Raw genomic sequence first — 15,581 nt, forward strand, 5'->3', positions numbered from 1 at the left:
GACGCTTATTTCGGATTTTATAAAAGTTTGGTTATTCAAAACTTTGATCTTTTGTGAGGGAGGTACCAGGGGGAATGGTCCGATCTCTACCATTTTTTTAGATGTGTCAAGTCTAAACGGAATCCGATATTAATTTCGCGTTTTATGAGCTTAATGGATATTCAAAATTTCGACCTTTTGTAGGGGAGGTACCAGAAGGACTGGACCGATATTGTCCATTTTCACGCCTGACCTAGCATTGATGCAAATATTTGGATTTGCAAAGTTGGGGCAAAATCGAATAATCGTTTCCCTTTCTGTGCAAAAAAAAAAAAATTTTTTTGAAAATTTCGACCATTTGTGGGAGAGGTACCAAAAGGAGTGGACCGATATTGTCAATTTTCGCACCAGACCTAGCATTGATGCAAATATTAGGGTTTGCAAAGTTGGAGCAAAATCGGATTATCGTTTCCCTTTCTATGCAAAAAAAAAAATTATATTTTTTTTTGGAAATTTCGACCATTTGTGTGGGAGGTACTAGAAGGAGTGGACCGATATATTCCATCTTAACATCAGACCTCGGGGTTAATATAAATAATGGGATGTGTGAAATTTGAAGACAATCGGACTCTTACATACCAGAAGGTACCAGAAGGAAGGAGGTAACTGATATTGTCCATCTCCGAACTCGATCTAAGTTTGAAAAAAATATTACGATGTACCAAGTTTGGACCAAATCGGATACTCCCTTCGAGAGTTATTGTGCGCACCAGCCAGCCAGACACACAGACAGACGGACGGACATCACTAGATCAACTCCAAATGTTCTGAAACGGATTTGGTCCAAAGAGACCTGGGTTCTAAAACCGTTTTTTCGACTAGGCACGTTTTGACGGTATCAAATGATATATACCCTCTGTAGCCATATGGCTGAGTGTATAAAAATTCGGTATACCGACTCTTGGAACATGTCATACCGACAATTAGCAAGTGGTGCCGACTGCTGGCAAAAAAAAAAAAAAAAACATTTTAATAAAACTTCTAATTAATGTATTTAATCTACCAATCAAACGTTGGTTTTATGAAAACAAGAATAATGGGATTAAGCCTGACCATTTTGCATAAACAAAAAAGTTATTAAACTTTGTTTGTTATTACAAAAAATATACAAAATTTCGAATCTGATTAAATTAACTTTGTAATAATTGAAAAGTTCTACTCAGAATGGTTTGAATGATTGAAAACGCGAAAACCCTAAAAGTGTCGACTATTGGTACACTTACCCTAATAGGTATTAATACCTAATATTCAGACTGTTTATTATATAATAATAAAAGTTTTTCGAGCTTAAGATCAATATTTTAAGCCTCCGCTATAGTATGGAGGGTATATTAAGTTTCTAATACCTCGAAATATATATTTTAGGCCCCACAAAGTACATATATATATATTCTTGATCAGCATAAAATTCTATGTCGATGAGCCATACAGGTACACGTTGCCCTAAAAGCTAATTTATCTCAAATTTCCACGTGTTGTGTAATTTGCTGACGTAAATATTAAAAAATAATAAAAAATGGGAAGACAACGAGGATAAACCACTGTTGAAGTGAGAAATTTATAATCTATAAATCGCTAGGTGAGATATCTGAGATTGTTAATATAAGCCGATCTACAGTTCAGTACATCATAAAATGGCTCAAAACAGATGGATGTGTAGAAAATAAGTCATGATGAGAACTATATTTTACGGCAGATCTGAAAGGATCCATTTTTGAGTGCACCGAAGCTCGCAAATATTGAGGTAAGCTTAATCAAGAAGTAAGATTGCGATTTGTCAAGCAGCACATATCAAAAGATTTTTCACTTTGGAATAATGTGATGTTGACGAACGCGAGCACATTCAACCTTTTTATTTTAGATAGCAGACCTTATGTATGGAGAAAGACAAATGATGCGCTCCTTGCCAAAAACGTGAAGCCTACAGTGAAGCACGATGGTGGGTAGGTGGTTAATAAATGATGTGGGGTTCATTTCCTGCCTCTGGACCTGGTGTATTGCATTTTATTGAGGGTATTATAGATGAGACTATGGATCTTAACTTTTTGAAGGAAAGTTGGCCCATCGGCCTCGGCGAAAATTATTATTTTTATCAAGACAATGATCCGAAACACAAGGATTTTAAAGTGCTTTCAATGGTTGCTATATAATTGTCCCCGCGTCATGGATATACCAGCCCAGAGACCAGACAAAACCCCCTAGAGAATTTATGGAGCTATTTCGATAATTTGCCAGCATACCATTTTTTGCAAAGAAGATTTGAAGAATGCTTTGTTGGAGGAATGGCAAAAATTTTAAGCTAGCTTTTGCGAAAAACTTGTTAAAAGTAGGTTACAAATGGTAAAAAAAGTAAAGGAATGCATACAAAATATTAATGTGTAGAAATACTTCAAATTATACGAAATGTACGAGTTTGACTTTGGCATTGAAATATTATCTCTTTTAATATTTATTTTTTTACACAATTCCCAACATAACCTTTTTTTGGTTACAGGAGCTCTACTGGTTGTATTGAATACTAAATGTACTTATTTAGGAAATGTTGGGGACCCATATTTGAGTTGTTTAAAAGGTTTTCATAACGGTTCTACCATTTACTTTAGTATTATACAGATCGAAAGTCTCCTTTAATGTAGGTAGAAGTATTTGCCCTGTTCCAGAATCTACTAGTTTTGGAATTTTCTCCGATATGATAAATGAGAAATCTGTTATCATAGTGAAAACTTTTACATTCTTGCAATTCTGGAAAAGACCAATTAACTAATAGGAATTGTGAACTGCTTTTATATTTTCATTAGCGAAATTCTAAATACTTTTGTGCAAATCGCCATTTTTGCAAGCATATTGTCAACACTGTATTGTTGACAACATGCTTCAGAGCAGAATATACCCTCATTGGATTTGTCCACTATCAGTCTGTCTATGGATTCTTAAAAAGACATTACATAAAACCGAAATACATCGAAAATCTAAGTAAATAGGAAATTTAGCAAATATCGGCCCTTATTTAACAACAATTGGAAACAATTATAAAAAATTTCTAACATAAAAATAATGTCGTCGCCAAATAGTTCCGCCTCTGTCAATACCCCTCTCCCTAACAGCATGTGCGCTGTCTGACAATGTGTCTCTCTCTGTTTTCGGCGAATTTTTGTGGTTGATTTTTTATTTGTCTTTAATTAAATCAAAATGTATTTGAATGGTTTTTTGTGTTTCGGTGGTTTTTTAAGCAAAAGAAAAATATATATTTAATAATGGAGCCACTTTTGAATCGAGTAAGTAAACAAAATAGATAAATAAAAATCAAGGGAGTTTTATTTCTAAGCTCCATAAATAAACTTAGTCTGCAAGATCAAATTCATTTTGCAACTGGATAGAAATTGATTATTTTGAAATGACAAGATTTTGCATATGAAGTACAGTCAATATAGAGTACGTGAGTCTAAGTTCGGCATGTTCCAGTAGTCGGCATTTGTGTACAATATCGCTAACAAAAGATGATTTATTCTAATAAAAATTAAATTTTTGTCTATGAAGGTCCTCAGCATGAACGGGATAATCCATATTCAAACAAGTAAAAAAGTATCGGTCGGTTTTGCCGACAGATGAATACCCTCAGCAAATGTTCGATTATTGAAAAATATTTTGACTTCTGTTATGATTATTTAAATGTTTAACCCCTTATGCAGAAGGTTCCGAAGGAATGGGTCAATATTGGTCATTTCGTATCGGAATTAAATAAATATGATATAAATATAGCTACGAGCTAGGTTTGGACTGTGATATGTTAATGGAAATTTTGGTATATACCAAGTCTTGAATAGAATCGGATGTCAATTTCGCTTTTTATGAGCTTCATGGATATTCAAAATTTTGAGCCTTTGTAGGGAAGGTACCAGAAAGAGTGGACCGATATATCCCACCTTCACAACGGATCCTTTGTTAGTGGAAATAATAGGATGTGTTAAATATAAAGATAACATGACGCTTATTTCGGATTTTATAAAAGTTTGGTTATTCAAAACTTTGATCTTTTGTGAGGGAGGTACCAGGGGGAATGGTCCGATCTCTACCATTTTTTTAGATGTGTCAAGTCTAAACGGAATCCGATATTAATTTCGCGTTTTATGAGCTTAATGGATATTCAAAATTTCGACCTTTTGTAGGGGAGGTACCAGAAGGACTGGACCGATATTGTCCATTTTCACGCCTGACCTAGCATTGATGCAAATATTTGGATTTGCAAAGTTGGGGCAAAATCGGATAATCGTTTCCCTTTCTGTGCAAAAAAAAAAAAATTTTTTTGAAAATTTCGACCATTTGTGGGAGAGGTACCAAAAGGAGTGGACCGATATTGTCAATTTTCGCACCAGACCTAGCATTGATGCAAATATTAGGGTTTGCAAAGTTGGAGCAAAATCGGATTATCGTTTCCCTTTCTATGCAAAAAAAAAATTATATTTTTTTTTGGAAATATCGACCATTTGTGTGGGAGGTACTAGAAGGAGTGGACCGATATATTCCATCTTAACATCAGACCTCGGGGTTAATATAAATAATGGGATGTGTGAAATTTGAAGACAATCGGACTCTTACATACCAGAAGGTACCAGAAGGAAGGAGGTAACTGATATTGTCCATCTCCGAACTCGATCTAAGTTTGAAAAAAATATTACGATGTACCAAGTTTGGACCAAATCGGATACTCCCTTCGAGAGTTATTGTGCGCACCAGCCAGCCAGACACACAGACAGACGGACGGACATCACTAGATCAACTCCAAATGTTCTGAAACGGATTTGGTCCAAAGAGACCTGGGTTCTAAAACCGTTTTTTTCGACTAGGCACGTTTTGACGGTATCAAATGATATATACCCTCTGTAGCCATATGGCTGAGTGTATAAAAATTCGGTATACCGACTCTTGGAACATGTCATACCGACAATTAGAAAGTGGTGCCGACTGCTGGCAAAAAAAAAAAAAAAACATTTTAATAAAACTTCTAATTAATGTATTTAATCTACCAATCAAACGTTGGTTTTATGAAAACAAGAATAATGGGATTAAGCCTGACCATTTTGCATAAACAAAAAAGTTATTAAACTTTGTTTGTTATTACAAAAAATATACAAAATTTCGAATCTGATTAAATTAACTTTGTAATAATTGAAAAGTTCTACTCAGAATGGTTTGAATGATTGAAAACGCGAAAACCCTAAAAGTGTCGACTATTGGTACACTTACCCTAATAGGTATTAATACCTAATATTCAGACTGTTTATTATATAATAATAAAAGTTTTTCGAGCTTAAGATCAATATTTTAACCCTCCGCTATAGTATGGAGGGTATATTAAGTTTCTAATACCTCGAAATATATATTTTAGGCCCCACAAAGTACATATATATATATTCTTGATCAGCATAAAATTCTATGTCGATGAGCCATACAGGTACACGTTGCGGTATAGCCCCCATTTAATGGTACCTCCCTATTTTCGGTATTTTGGTGATTAAAGCGACATTATTCACCGGAAATGTTTCAAATTTCGTATTTGAAGTTCATAATGAATACTACAGCCTATGAGAGAAAATTGTCTGTGCTGGTCCACGCCTTCGTGTAGCCTCATATATTCGGTATTTTGATGATTTTAGCTACATTGCTCTCCGGAATTGTAGTCCCCAAAAGGGGACTACAGCTTGTGACATAAAATTGCCTAACAATTTTTAACGGATTCTATTTATAATTATTTAATTATTATTATCTTCTGGTTTTTCGTTTGGCTCGAGGTCAGAATTTAAAAAACAGACGAATTTGTTTTTTTATATATTAATTTATTTGTCCGATATTTCGACTATCTTCGATAGTCATCATCAGGGATTTGACTTGAAAAAACAATTAACATTTAGTATAAATAAATAAAACAAAACACTATAACGATAATTACATTGGATTTTAACTCTTCTGTTTTTAAGTTCTCTGATGCAGCTTTTCCATCCTTTCCTTTTTACTCGAATTTTCCAACTAATTTTTCTTATGCTTTTCGATGACATTTCTATAAATTTGAGCACAATGTTCCGTGTCAGTTTTGTAGTTCATTCGTTTATTAGGAGGTACATTTATAATATGTAGCATTTCTAACATGTACCTACGTTTGTAGTTATTTTCTTGTGCCAAGATGTCGACATCTTTGAAATTGGGCGTATGTCCTTCTTGTTGGCAATGGGCAGCAAGGGCAGTTTTTTGCTCTATGGGTTTAGTTTTTGTCTTTTGGTCCGATTTATGAGAGCTAATACGAGTTTTTAATTTAGATTTTGTTGTCCCAACATATGCCTTCTGACATACGTTGGACCCGTCCCCATTACATTTAATCTTATAAACGACGTTAGATTTATCCTCGTGTGGAATTTTTGTTTTAGTTCTACTAAAGAAATTATTGTTGGTGTTACTGCTTCTGAATGCCAATTGATACTTCTCACTGTTGTACATGTTTGATGAAGAAAATCTTTCCGAAAACCCTGGTATATATGTAGATCTTTTATATGTCTTTTCCACTAATTTTGTATTTTGGTATGCTCTATTACCCTCGGCGCGTTTAATCAATTCATTAACAATGTTACTAGGGAAGTCATTCATTTTTAAAATCTTTATGATTTTGATTTTGTTCTTTGCAAGGAATTTTCTGTCACTTATTTTCAAGACCCTTTGGATAAAGTTTGTGGCCGTGTTGATTTTTATACGTCGCGGATGCTTTGAATGGTAATTAATTAATCTACCCGAGGCTGTTGGCTTTTGGTACCAATCTAATAACAACTTTTTTCCTTCTCTTTGTACTAAGCTATCTAGATATGGTAACTGATTATTCAATTCACTCTCCATCGTAAACCGTAGTTGTTTGTTGTACATATTCAGCGTCTTAAGTGTATTTTCCACTTCCTCCTTTTTTACGATGCAAAATATGTCGTCCACATATTTTGTCAAGAATCTGGGTTTGATAGCCAATTTGTTCATAGTTTCGTCAAGAAGTTTCTCCATTATTATATCAGCAATGATTGGTGAAATAGGTGAGCCCATCGGCATGCCTTTTTGTTGTTCATATATCTTATCCTTATATGCGAAATATCTAGCGTCCTTAATACATGTTGTCAAAATGTCAATAAAAAGATCCATTGGTATATGTGTATGTTCCTTTATAATAGACCAACTATCTTTAATAGCACTAATAGCCAAGTTTACTGGAATGCTTGGGAACAAGGAAATCACGTCAAATGAAATTAAAATTTCGTCATCTTCAATATGTTGATTATTAATCCTGGATTTGAAGTCTATTGCATCTTTAATGTTGTATTTTGAATCAACTGTCAATAATTAATTACCATTCAAAGCATCCGCGACGTATAAAAATCAACACGGCCACAAACTTTATCCAAAGGGTCTTGAAAATAAGTGACAGAAAATTCCATGCAAAGAACAAAATCAAAATCATAAAGATTTTAAAAATGAATGACTTCCCTAGTAACATTGTTAATGAATTGATTAAACGCGCCGAGGGTAATAGAGCATACCAAAATACAAAATTAGTGGAAAAGACATATAAAAGATCTACATATATACCAGGGTTTTCGGAAAGATTTTCTTCATCAAACATGTACAACAGTGAGAAGTATCAATTGGCATTCAGAAGCAGTAACACCAACAATAATTTCTTTAGTAGAACTAAAACAAAAATTCCACACGAGGATAAATCTAACGTCGTTTATAAGATTAAATGTAATGGGGACGGGTCCAACGTATGTCAGAAGGCATATGTTGGGACAACAAAATCTAAATTAAAAACTCGTATTAGCTCTCATAAATCGGACCAAAAGACAAAAACTAAACCCATAGAGCAAAAAACTGCCCTTGCTGCCCATTGCCAACAAGAAGGACATACGCCCAATTTCAAAGATGTCGACATCTTGGCACAAGAAAATAACTACAAACGTAGGTACATGTTAGAAATGCTACATATTATAAATGTACCTCCTAATAAACGAATGAACTACAAAACTGACACGGAACATTGTGCTCAAATTTATAGAAATGTCATCGAAAAGCATAAGAAAAATTAGTTGGAAAATTCGAGTAAAAAGGAAAGGATGGAAAAGCTGCATCAGAGAACTTAAAAACAGAAGAGTTAAAATCCAATGTAATTATCGTTATAGTGTTTTGTTTTATTTATTTATACTAAATGTTAATTGTTTTTTCAAGTCAAATCCCTGATGATGACTATCGAAGATAGTCGAAATATCGGACAAATAAATTAATATATAAAAAAACAAATTCGTCTGTTTTTTAAATTCTGACCTCGAGCCAAACGAAAAACCAGAAGAAAATACATTGATCAAAGGTCAACAATAACTATACAAATTATTATTATTATTTTTTTTTTTTTTTGAAAATTTCGAAATTTGTTCCAACTACTGTGGCTTTTTAACTTATTATACCCACCACCTAGGAAAGGAAGGTATATTAACGTTGTCATTCCATTTGCAACATCCCTAAATATTCGTCGTATAAATTATACATATTCACAATCAGCATAAAATTATAAACCGATTTAACGATGTCCGTCTGTCTGTTGAAATCGCCCACATTATTTGACGAAGAGCGTCAAAATTTAGCAGAACAATTTGTATTGTGGTTAGGATGGTTGGAATTACAAATGAGACATATTGGCCCACGTTTTGGTATAGCCTCTATATATTCGGTATTTTGATAGTTTTTGTCGCATTTTTTCACGGTTTTGTCTAAAAATTGGTATTTGTTGGTCATAAAGGGTTCCAGCTGCGGTGGCGAAACTTTGTATGTATAGGTCCATGTTTTGGTATAGCTCCCATAAAACGACACCTTCCAATATTCGGTATTTTGATGATTTTTGCCACATTTTCCAACGAATATGTCTAAAAATTGGTATTTGTGGGTCATAATGGGTTCTAATGTTTTCTTTACCCTAAGGTGGAGGGTATTAAAAGTTCGGCCCGACCGAACTTAATGTTTTTTTACTTGTTTTTTTTTTTTTTTGTATCGAATATGGTTTTTCATTCAGTGTCATAACTAAATAAAGTATATTTAACGGATAACACGTTTGCATGCTTCATTGAAAATTATACCTCGCATTAATTGCGATAATTCTGAATATATTTAAATGAAGTAGTTCATGACTTGCATAGAGTTTCAGCGACCTATGTATGAAAGTATGTATGAAAAGATAAATGTAAAACAGAACATGTGGTGTAACTTGACATTCTTGCTTCGAAGAATTTAGTTATTTTTTATCAGTATCACATTGCGTTCGTAATTAAATATGTACTTGAGTTGGCAATATTTTTAAAAGTAACTCAGCAAAGCAACTCACTGTATGCATTTTCAGTGGATATATGCAAATTTTAAAAATTTACACACATATACGTTTAAATATGAGAAGAAATAATAAAAAACTAGTAAAAAAGAAGCTAAGACGAAGCCGGGCCGAACTTTTAATACCCTACACATAATGTTGCTAAAATCATCAAAATACCGAATATCGGGGGTACCATTATATGAGCATTATACGAAGACGTGGACCTGCACACAAAAATTTTTGTCTTAAAAATAATTTTTCTTACATACGAAGACCAGGACCTGCATATGCAATTTTTCGTCATAGACTGTAGTACACATTATGAACTTCAAATACGAAATTTGAAATAATTCCGGTAGATAATTTTTGCCATAGGTTGTAATACACATTAAGATCTTCCAATACGAAATTTGATGATTCCGGTGAATAATGTTGCTGAAATCATCAAAGTAACGAATATCGGGAAGTGCCGTAGAAAAATTGTTGTAATAGGATGTAGTACCCATTACCAATATATGGGGGCTAAAAACGAAAACGTGGACTGATATAGCCCATTTACGAACTTAACCTGCCTACTGGCAAACTATACATGTAGGCAAATATTTTAGCCTTCTATTTCAATTCGTTCGAAAGATACCGTGAAAATAACAGATAGACAGAATATATATAAATTGGAGGGTCTATTATGAATATTTCGAGGAGTTACAAGCGGAATGACAAAGCTAATATACCCCCCATAGAATGGTGGAGGGTATAATAAATTTACTTAGACCTCACATTGTTTGTAAGTGTATCATAAGCTCGATCCAAAATTAATGTTAATGATCCAAAATTAATGTTAATTCGACCACATCTTAATCTAAGCTGAGTCTATAACAAGTAAAAAATCAGCTAAATTCGGCCGAACCGAATTTCAAATACCTTAGATCATTTAGACGGAATCTTAAAAAGTAAAAAAAAACTTTCAAAATAAATGCCTCTAACATTATCAAGATACCGAATATTCGGTGGAACTCTAAATACCAATGTTGAGATAATCCGTTGAAAAATCTGTCTAAAATCAGAAAAATTCGGAATTTTGGAAAGTACAAGTATATGGAGGATATATGAAAATTTGGGCCAATATAGACAATTTACTATCAGAGAGTTTATTTATACGGGGACTATACTTGGACCTTTATAGGTAGGTCTCCTACATACGAAGACCATATGCAATTTTCCGTCATAGACTGTAGTACACATTTTGAACTTCAAATACGAAATTTGAAAGAATTCCCTTGAATAAAGTCGCTAAAATCATCAAAGTACATAATAGGAACACATGCTACCAATTTACAGCAAATTCGGGTTAAAATTGTGATTATAAACCCAAAACACCGGTGCAGTTATACGGGGGCCCATTTTCGATATAAAGAAGTTAAAAAGTATTAGTCGTTTTGCCGACAGATGTTCACCCTCAGCCAATGTTTCAATATTATTTCTTCTGTTATGATTATTCAAATTGTTGACTCTTTATGGAGGTGGCACCGAAGGAATGAGCCAATATTGTCCATCTCGTTTCAGACCTAAATAAATATGATATAATTATTGCGACGTGCCAGGTTTAGACTATATCGACTACTTCCTTCACTTTATATAAGATATGTGATAATTTTTAGAAAATCTTGAAATGTACGTGAGGTACCAGATATAGTCGATCGAAGTATTCCTTTTTCATACTTCATCTAATACAGATAAAAAAAATCGCGATCAATCCAATTTTATACGAAATCATAAATTCCATATTCATCTCAGGTTTCTGGTTGAGAGAAATATTCAGATATAGCAAGTTGTAAAGAACCGCTGACTTGTTTCGCTAGTTATGACAGATAAAAGTATTCAAAATTGTGACCCTTTGTGGGTGGGGTTCCAAAAGGGGTTCGCCGATATCTTCAAAACAGATCTTGTGTTAGCAAAAATGTTAGTATGTGTGAAAATTTAAGAGAATTGCATGCTTATTTCGCTTTTTTTGAGTGTTTCGTTTTTCAAAACCTTAAACCCTATATGAGGGAGGTACCGGAAGAAATGGCCCTATCTCTACCATCTTTATAACAGATCTTGTGTTGATTGAGATTTATCAAGTTTGAATGGAATCAGATGTTAATTTCGCGTTTTATGAGCTTCGTGGATATTCAAATTTTTGACCCTTCGTGGGAAGTACCACAAGGAGTAGCCCGATATATCCCATCTTGACAGCAGATCTTTTAGTAGGAGGAATTGGATGTGTGAAATATGAAGCGAACCAGATGCTTATTTCGGATTTTATGACCCTTTGACCCTTTGTGGGGGAGGTACCTGAAGGAATGATCCGATCTCTACCATCTGAAAATATTAAGATGAGCCAAGTCTGAATGGAATCGGATGTTAATTTCGCGTTTTATGAGTTTCATGGATATTCACAATTTTGACCCTTTGTGGGAAGGTACCATCGTTCATCGGAGTGGACCGATATCGTTCATTTTCGCACCTGACCTAGCACTGATGCTAATTAGGGTTAGCATTTGCAAAGTTGGAGCAAAATCGGATTATCCTTTCTCTTTCTGTGCAGTAAAATATATATATATTTTTTTTTTTGAAAACTTCGACCTTCTATGGGGAGGTAGCAGAAGGAGTAAACCGATATTGCTCATCTCCGAACTCGATCAAAGTTTGATAATAATATTACGGTGTACCAAGTTTGGACCAAATCGGATATTCCCTTCGAGAGTTATCGTGCACACCAACCAGACATATAGACGGAGGGACAAACATCACTGGATCGACTCTAGAGTCTAAAACCGTTATTTCGATGAAACACGTTTTGGCCGCATCAAATGATATATAGACCCTCTCTGTGACTGGTGGTATAACAACTGTCTTTACATTAGAATTAAACAAATTCTTATAAACCCTTTTAACCCATTAGTGGGCAGTGTCCCTTATAAGGGACTCTCACATTTTCCACTGTAGCACTTTCCAATGCTCGTTTTTTTTGTAAACAAGTAGGCTATGCCATTACTGACACTCCAACGAATTATGTTCTATCCCATTCGTTTAATTTCTTGCGAGTTGCGTGTTGTATTTTGTGCAAAATATGGAAAACCAATTTCTGAAAAAACAAAAATCTCGAGCTGGGTAAGTAAAATTTCAATAAAGTTATGATTCTGTGAATATTTATGATTGTGTTTGTATTGTTATTTGTAAGTAAGTGTAATAAACTAGTTTATGCCCAAAAAATAAAATAAATTGTTGTGACACGTGCATAAAGTGACTATGAATGCAACGTCCCCTTAGAGGGACACTGCGCCCGTAGTACAATTGTAATCCACTGATTGAGTAATAAATCTTATATGTGCAGACTTACAGTTTCTGAAATACTTAATGAATTGGATGCTATTGGCGATAATGAGTTGCACGACATTGAAATTTACGCGACCCCACCAATAGATGGTGCCGATACCGCTCTAGAATCAGGCAAAAAAATAGTGTTGGCCCATATTTGCATATTTGCCTGATGCGTCAGTAGTGAATGCATGGCTGTTAATGAAGAAGTTACATCCCAATGATCCGGCATGTTCAACTCTTCTAAATTTTCGCCGTTATATTGCAACATCATGTCTGGAATCGTATGGTACCCCAGCATCAAGAGGTTTGCGCAATAGCAATGTCACTGCAGATACAAGATATGATGGCAGAAACCACATTATTGAATATTCAAAAACAGATAAACGGTGTGGATTATATGGCAAAAAGTCTAATTTTATTTGTCAGAAGTGTGACAAAGGTCTCCACCCTAAAAATTGCTTTAAGGAATATCATAAGCCAAGTGTACCCAATGCGCAGCGTCCCTTATAAGGGACGGCCCATAACTCCAAAACCATAAGCTTTTTTGAATAAATTGTTTTTAAAACAAATTAACTATACCATTTTTATTTGTAATTGGTGTAAATCGCTTAAAGGTAGTGCCCAGGGAACTTCGTCCACTAATGGGTTAATTGAAAATATGAGAACGGATTTTTAATATAGTCCATTTATGTATCGTAATTTGAGGAATTTATTTTGAGTATATCACATCTATAGAAACTCTACCATAAATTGCAGTGTTGATGGTCGGCGCTCATTCTGCTATGACTTTTTAGGGTACGAGACACATTTCTCCCCCTCAATATTTGTGTGTTTCGTTTTATCTCCATGTAAACGGCATTATCTACTCTTTGATCGTACATTAACAACCCAATTCTATTGCATACTTTCAGGCGGACACAATTAACCAAGCGACCACTTCTTCAGCTACAACATATATCATGGGTGGAGCCAATCAAAACGACGATAATACCCAATTCCCACCATCTTTGCCAACCACCAGACCAAAGAGTAAATGTGTTCGCTTCACGGAAGCCATATTCTCACCATGGTACAAAGAAATCTCCGTGGAACCCACAATGTTCCTGTACATGTTCGCTTTTATGATTACCTCAGTTGTGGAACAGGACTTCTTTCTGCAAAAAGCCTGCCGGGTTAATAACAATTTTACGGATGAGATATGCGAACATATAAAAGACAGTGAAAATGCCGAGTACAAGAAACAAGTCCAAACTACCACAGCCTGGTTTTTGCAATGGGAGTCGATTTCGGCTCATGTCTTCCCGATTATATTGGCTCTGTTTTTGGGCTCGTTTTCTGATCGTCGTGGTAGAAAACTGCCCTTGCTCATGGGCTTGGTGGGTAAATTCATATACTCTGTGATGATTGTGGTCAATGCTCGCATGAAAACTTGGCCAGTGGAATATATCCTCTACACGGCCACACTGCCAAGTGCCTTGACGGGGGCCGATGTGGCCATATTTGCATCATGTTTTGCATACATTTCCGATATTTCTACGCTAAAGAACCGAACGTTGAGAGTTACCATTTTGGATGTCTGTTATTTGAGTGCAATGCCAACGGGTGTGGCATTGGGCTCGTATTTGTTCTACAATCATTTTAATCGTTCCTATGCAAATATGTTTACACTGAATGCCTCGCTATTGGCGTTGTCCATAATCTATACCATATTTGCTCTGAAGGTAAGTTACATAACAAAACAAATGATAAAAATTCTACAAAACGATATTTTAGAAAACATTTGTTAATATCCGTCAAGCTTCTCTGGTGTGCGTAATTCGTATAATCACCACAATTTTTGTTGTTGATAAGCGTAAATTATGTCGAAGGCAAAATGAATCAAAAACATAGTTGTAAGCAGAGGGTTTTTTTAAGAGCTATATAAAAGTTTAAACAAGTAAAGAAGCAGTAAGTTGGGCCGGGCCGAACTTTTAATGCCGTCCAACAATTGGGAAGGAACTTAAATATTAAAAAAAAATTCGAAAACTACAACTAAAATGAAAAGCGTTATATTGGGGGGTGTCTATACGAAGACGTGGACCTGCATTCGAAATTTTTTGCCATAGGTTGTAGTACCCATTACGAACTGCAAATATGAAATTTGAAAAAGTTCCAGTGAATAATATCGCTAAAATCATTAAAATATCGAACATCGGGAGGTACCGTTATATATACGAAAACGTGGACCTGCATACAATTTGTTTTCCCATTAAGATTTTCCAATACGAAATTTGATGCATGGATGTCAGGGATTCCGATGATGAGGTTCGGGTTGTAAATGATTGGTATATAAGCGTCAACTCTGGGAAACGGTCGTCGGGAACACGATATTCGAGTTACAGATGATTCGAGGATAATCGGGAATTCTGTTGAGCGGTTGTCGGTCACCACGATCACGACGGGTAATCACTGTTCGGGTTGAAGTTGATTTCGCTGTCCGTGTTATAATCGAGAACTCTGGTGAATGGCATTCGGCTCACTGGTGTTCTACGACGATGATGCTCGGTTGTGGATGACTTCGCTGCCTTCGACTCAGAGGCGTCGTGTACGAGGAGTACATGAGCGGGAACTCGGTGCTCGCAGGTTAATTAGATGGAGCAGTGAGCACGGAGCTCCTGTGGGACAGTGAGCGCATTACCAGCCACTCAGGTTTAAAAAAGCCAGTCCAAAGCCAAATCCGTGGAAAAATGTGGCATAAATCATCAAAATGCCGAATGTCTGGAGGTACCGTTACATGGGGGTAATACCAAAAAGTGGA

The 15,581-nt window shown here is 35.2% G+C and overlaps 1 protein-coding gene across 2 annotated transcripts in view; it reads left to right on the forward strand.

Annotated features, from left to right (window-relative positions):
* Positions 1-15,581, forward strand: part of LOC101898634 (proton-coupled folate transporter) — a 30,681-nt gene that overhangs the window by 12,294 nt on the left and 2,806 nt on the right. Inside the window, exons 1-2 of one of the 2 annotated variants that reach the window (XM_059124499.1) lie at positions 2,957-3,314; positions 13,696-14,505. In XM_059124499.1, coding sequence (XP_058980482.1) covers positions 3,294-3,314; positions 13,696-14,505 — 831 coding nt within the window. In that variant the 5' untranslated portion in view covers positions 2,957-3,293. Of the gene's footprint in view, positions 1-2,956; positions 3,315-13,695; positions 14,506-15,581 lie in introns of those variants that run through there. The other variant, XM_059124500.1, reaches the window with a different exon arrangement.

Source organism: Musca domestica, unplaced genomic scaffold (genome assembly GCF_030504385.1).
Source record: "Musca domestica strain aabys unplaced genomic scaffold, Musca_domestica.polishedcontigs.V.1.1 29, whole genome shotgun sequence".
Lineage (NCBI taxonomy): Eukaryota > Metazoa > Arthropoda > Insecta > Diptera > Muscidae > Musca > Musca domestica.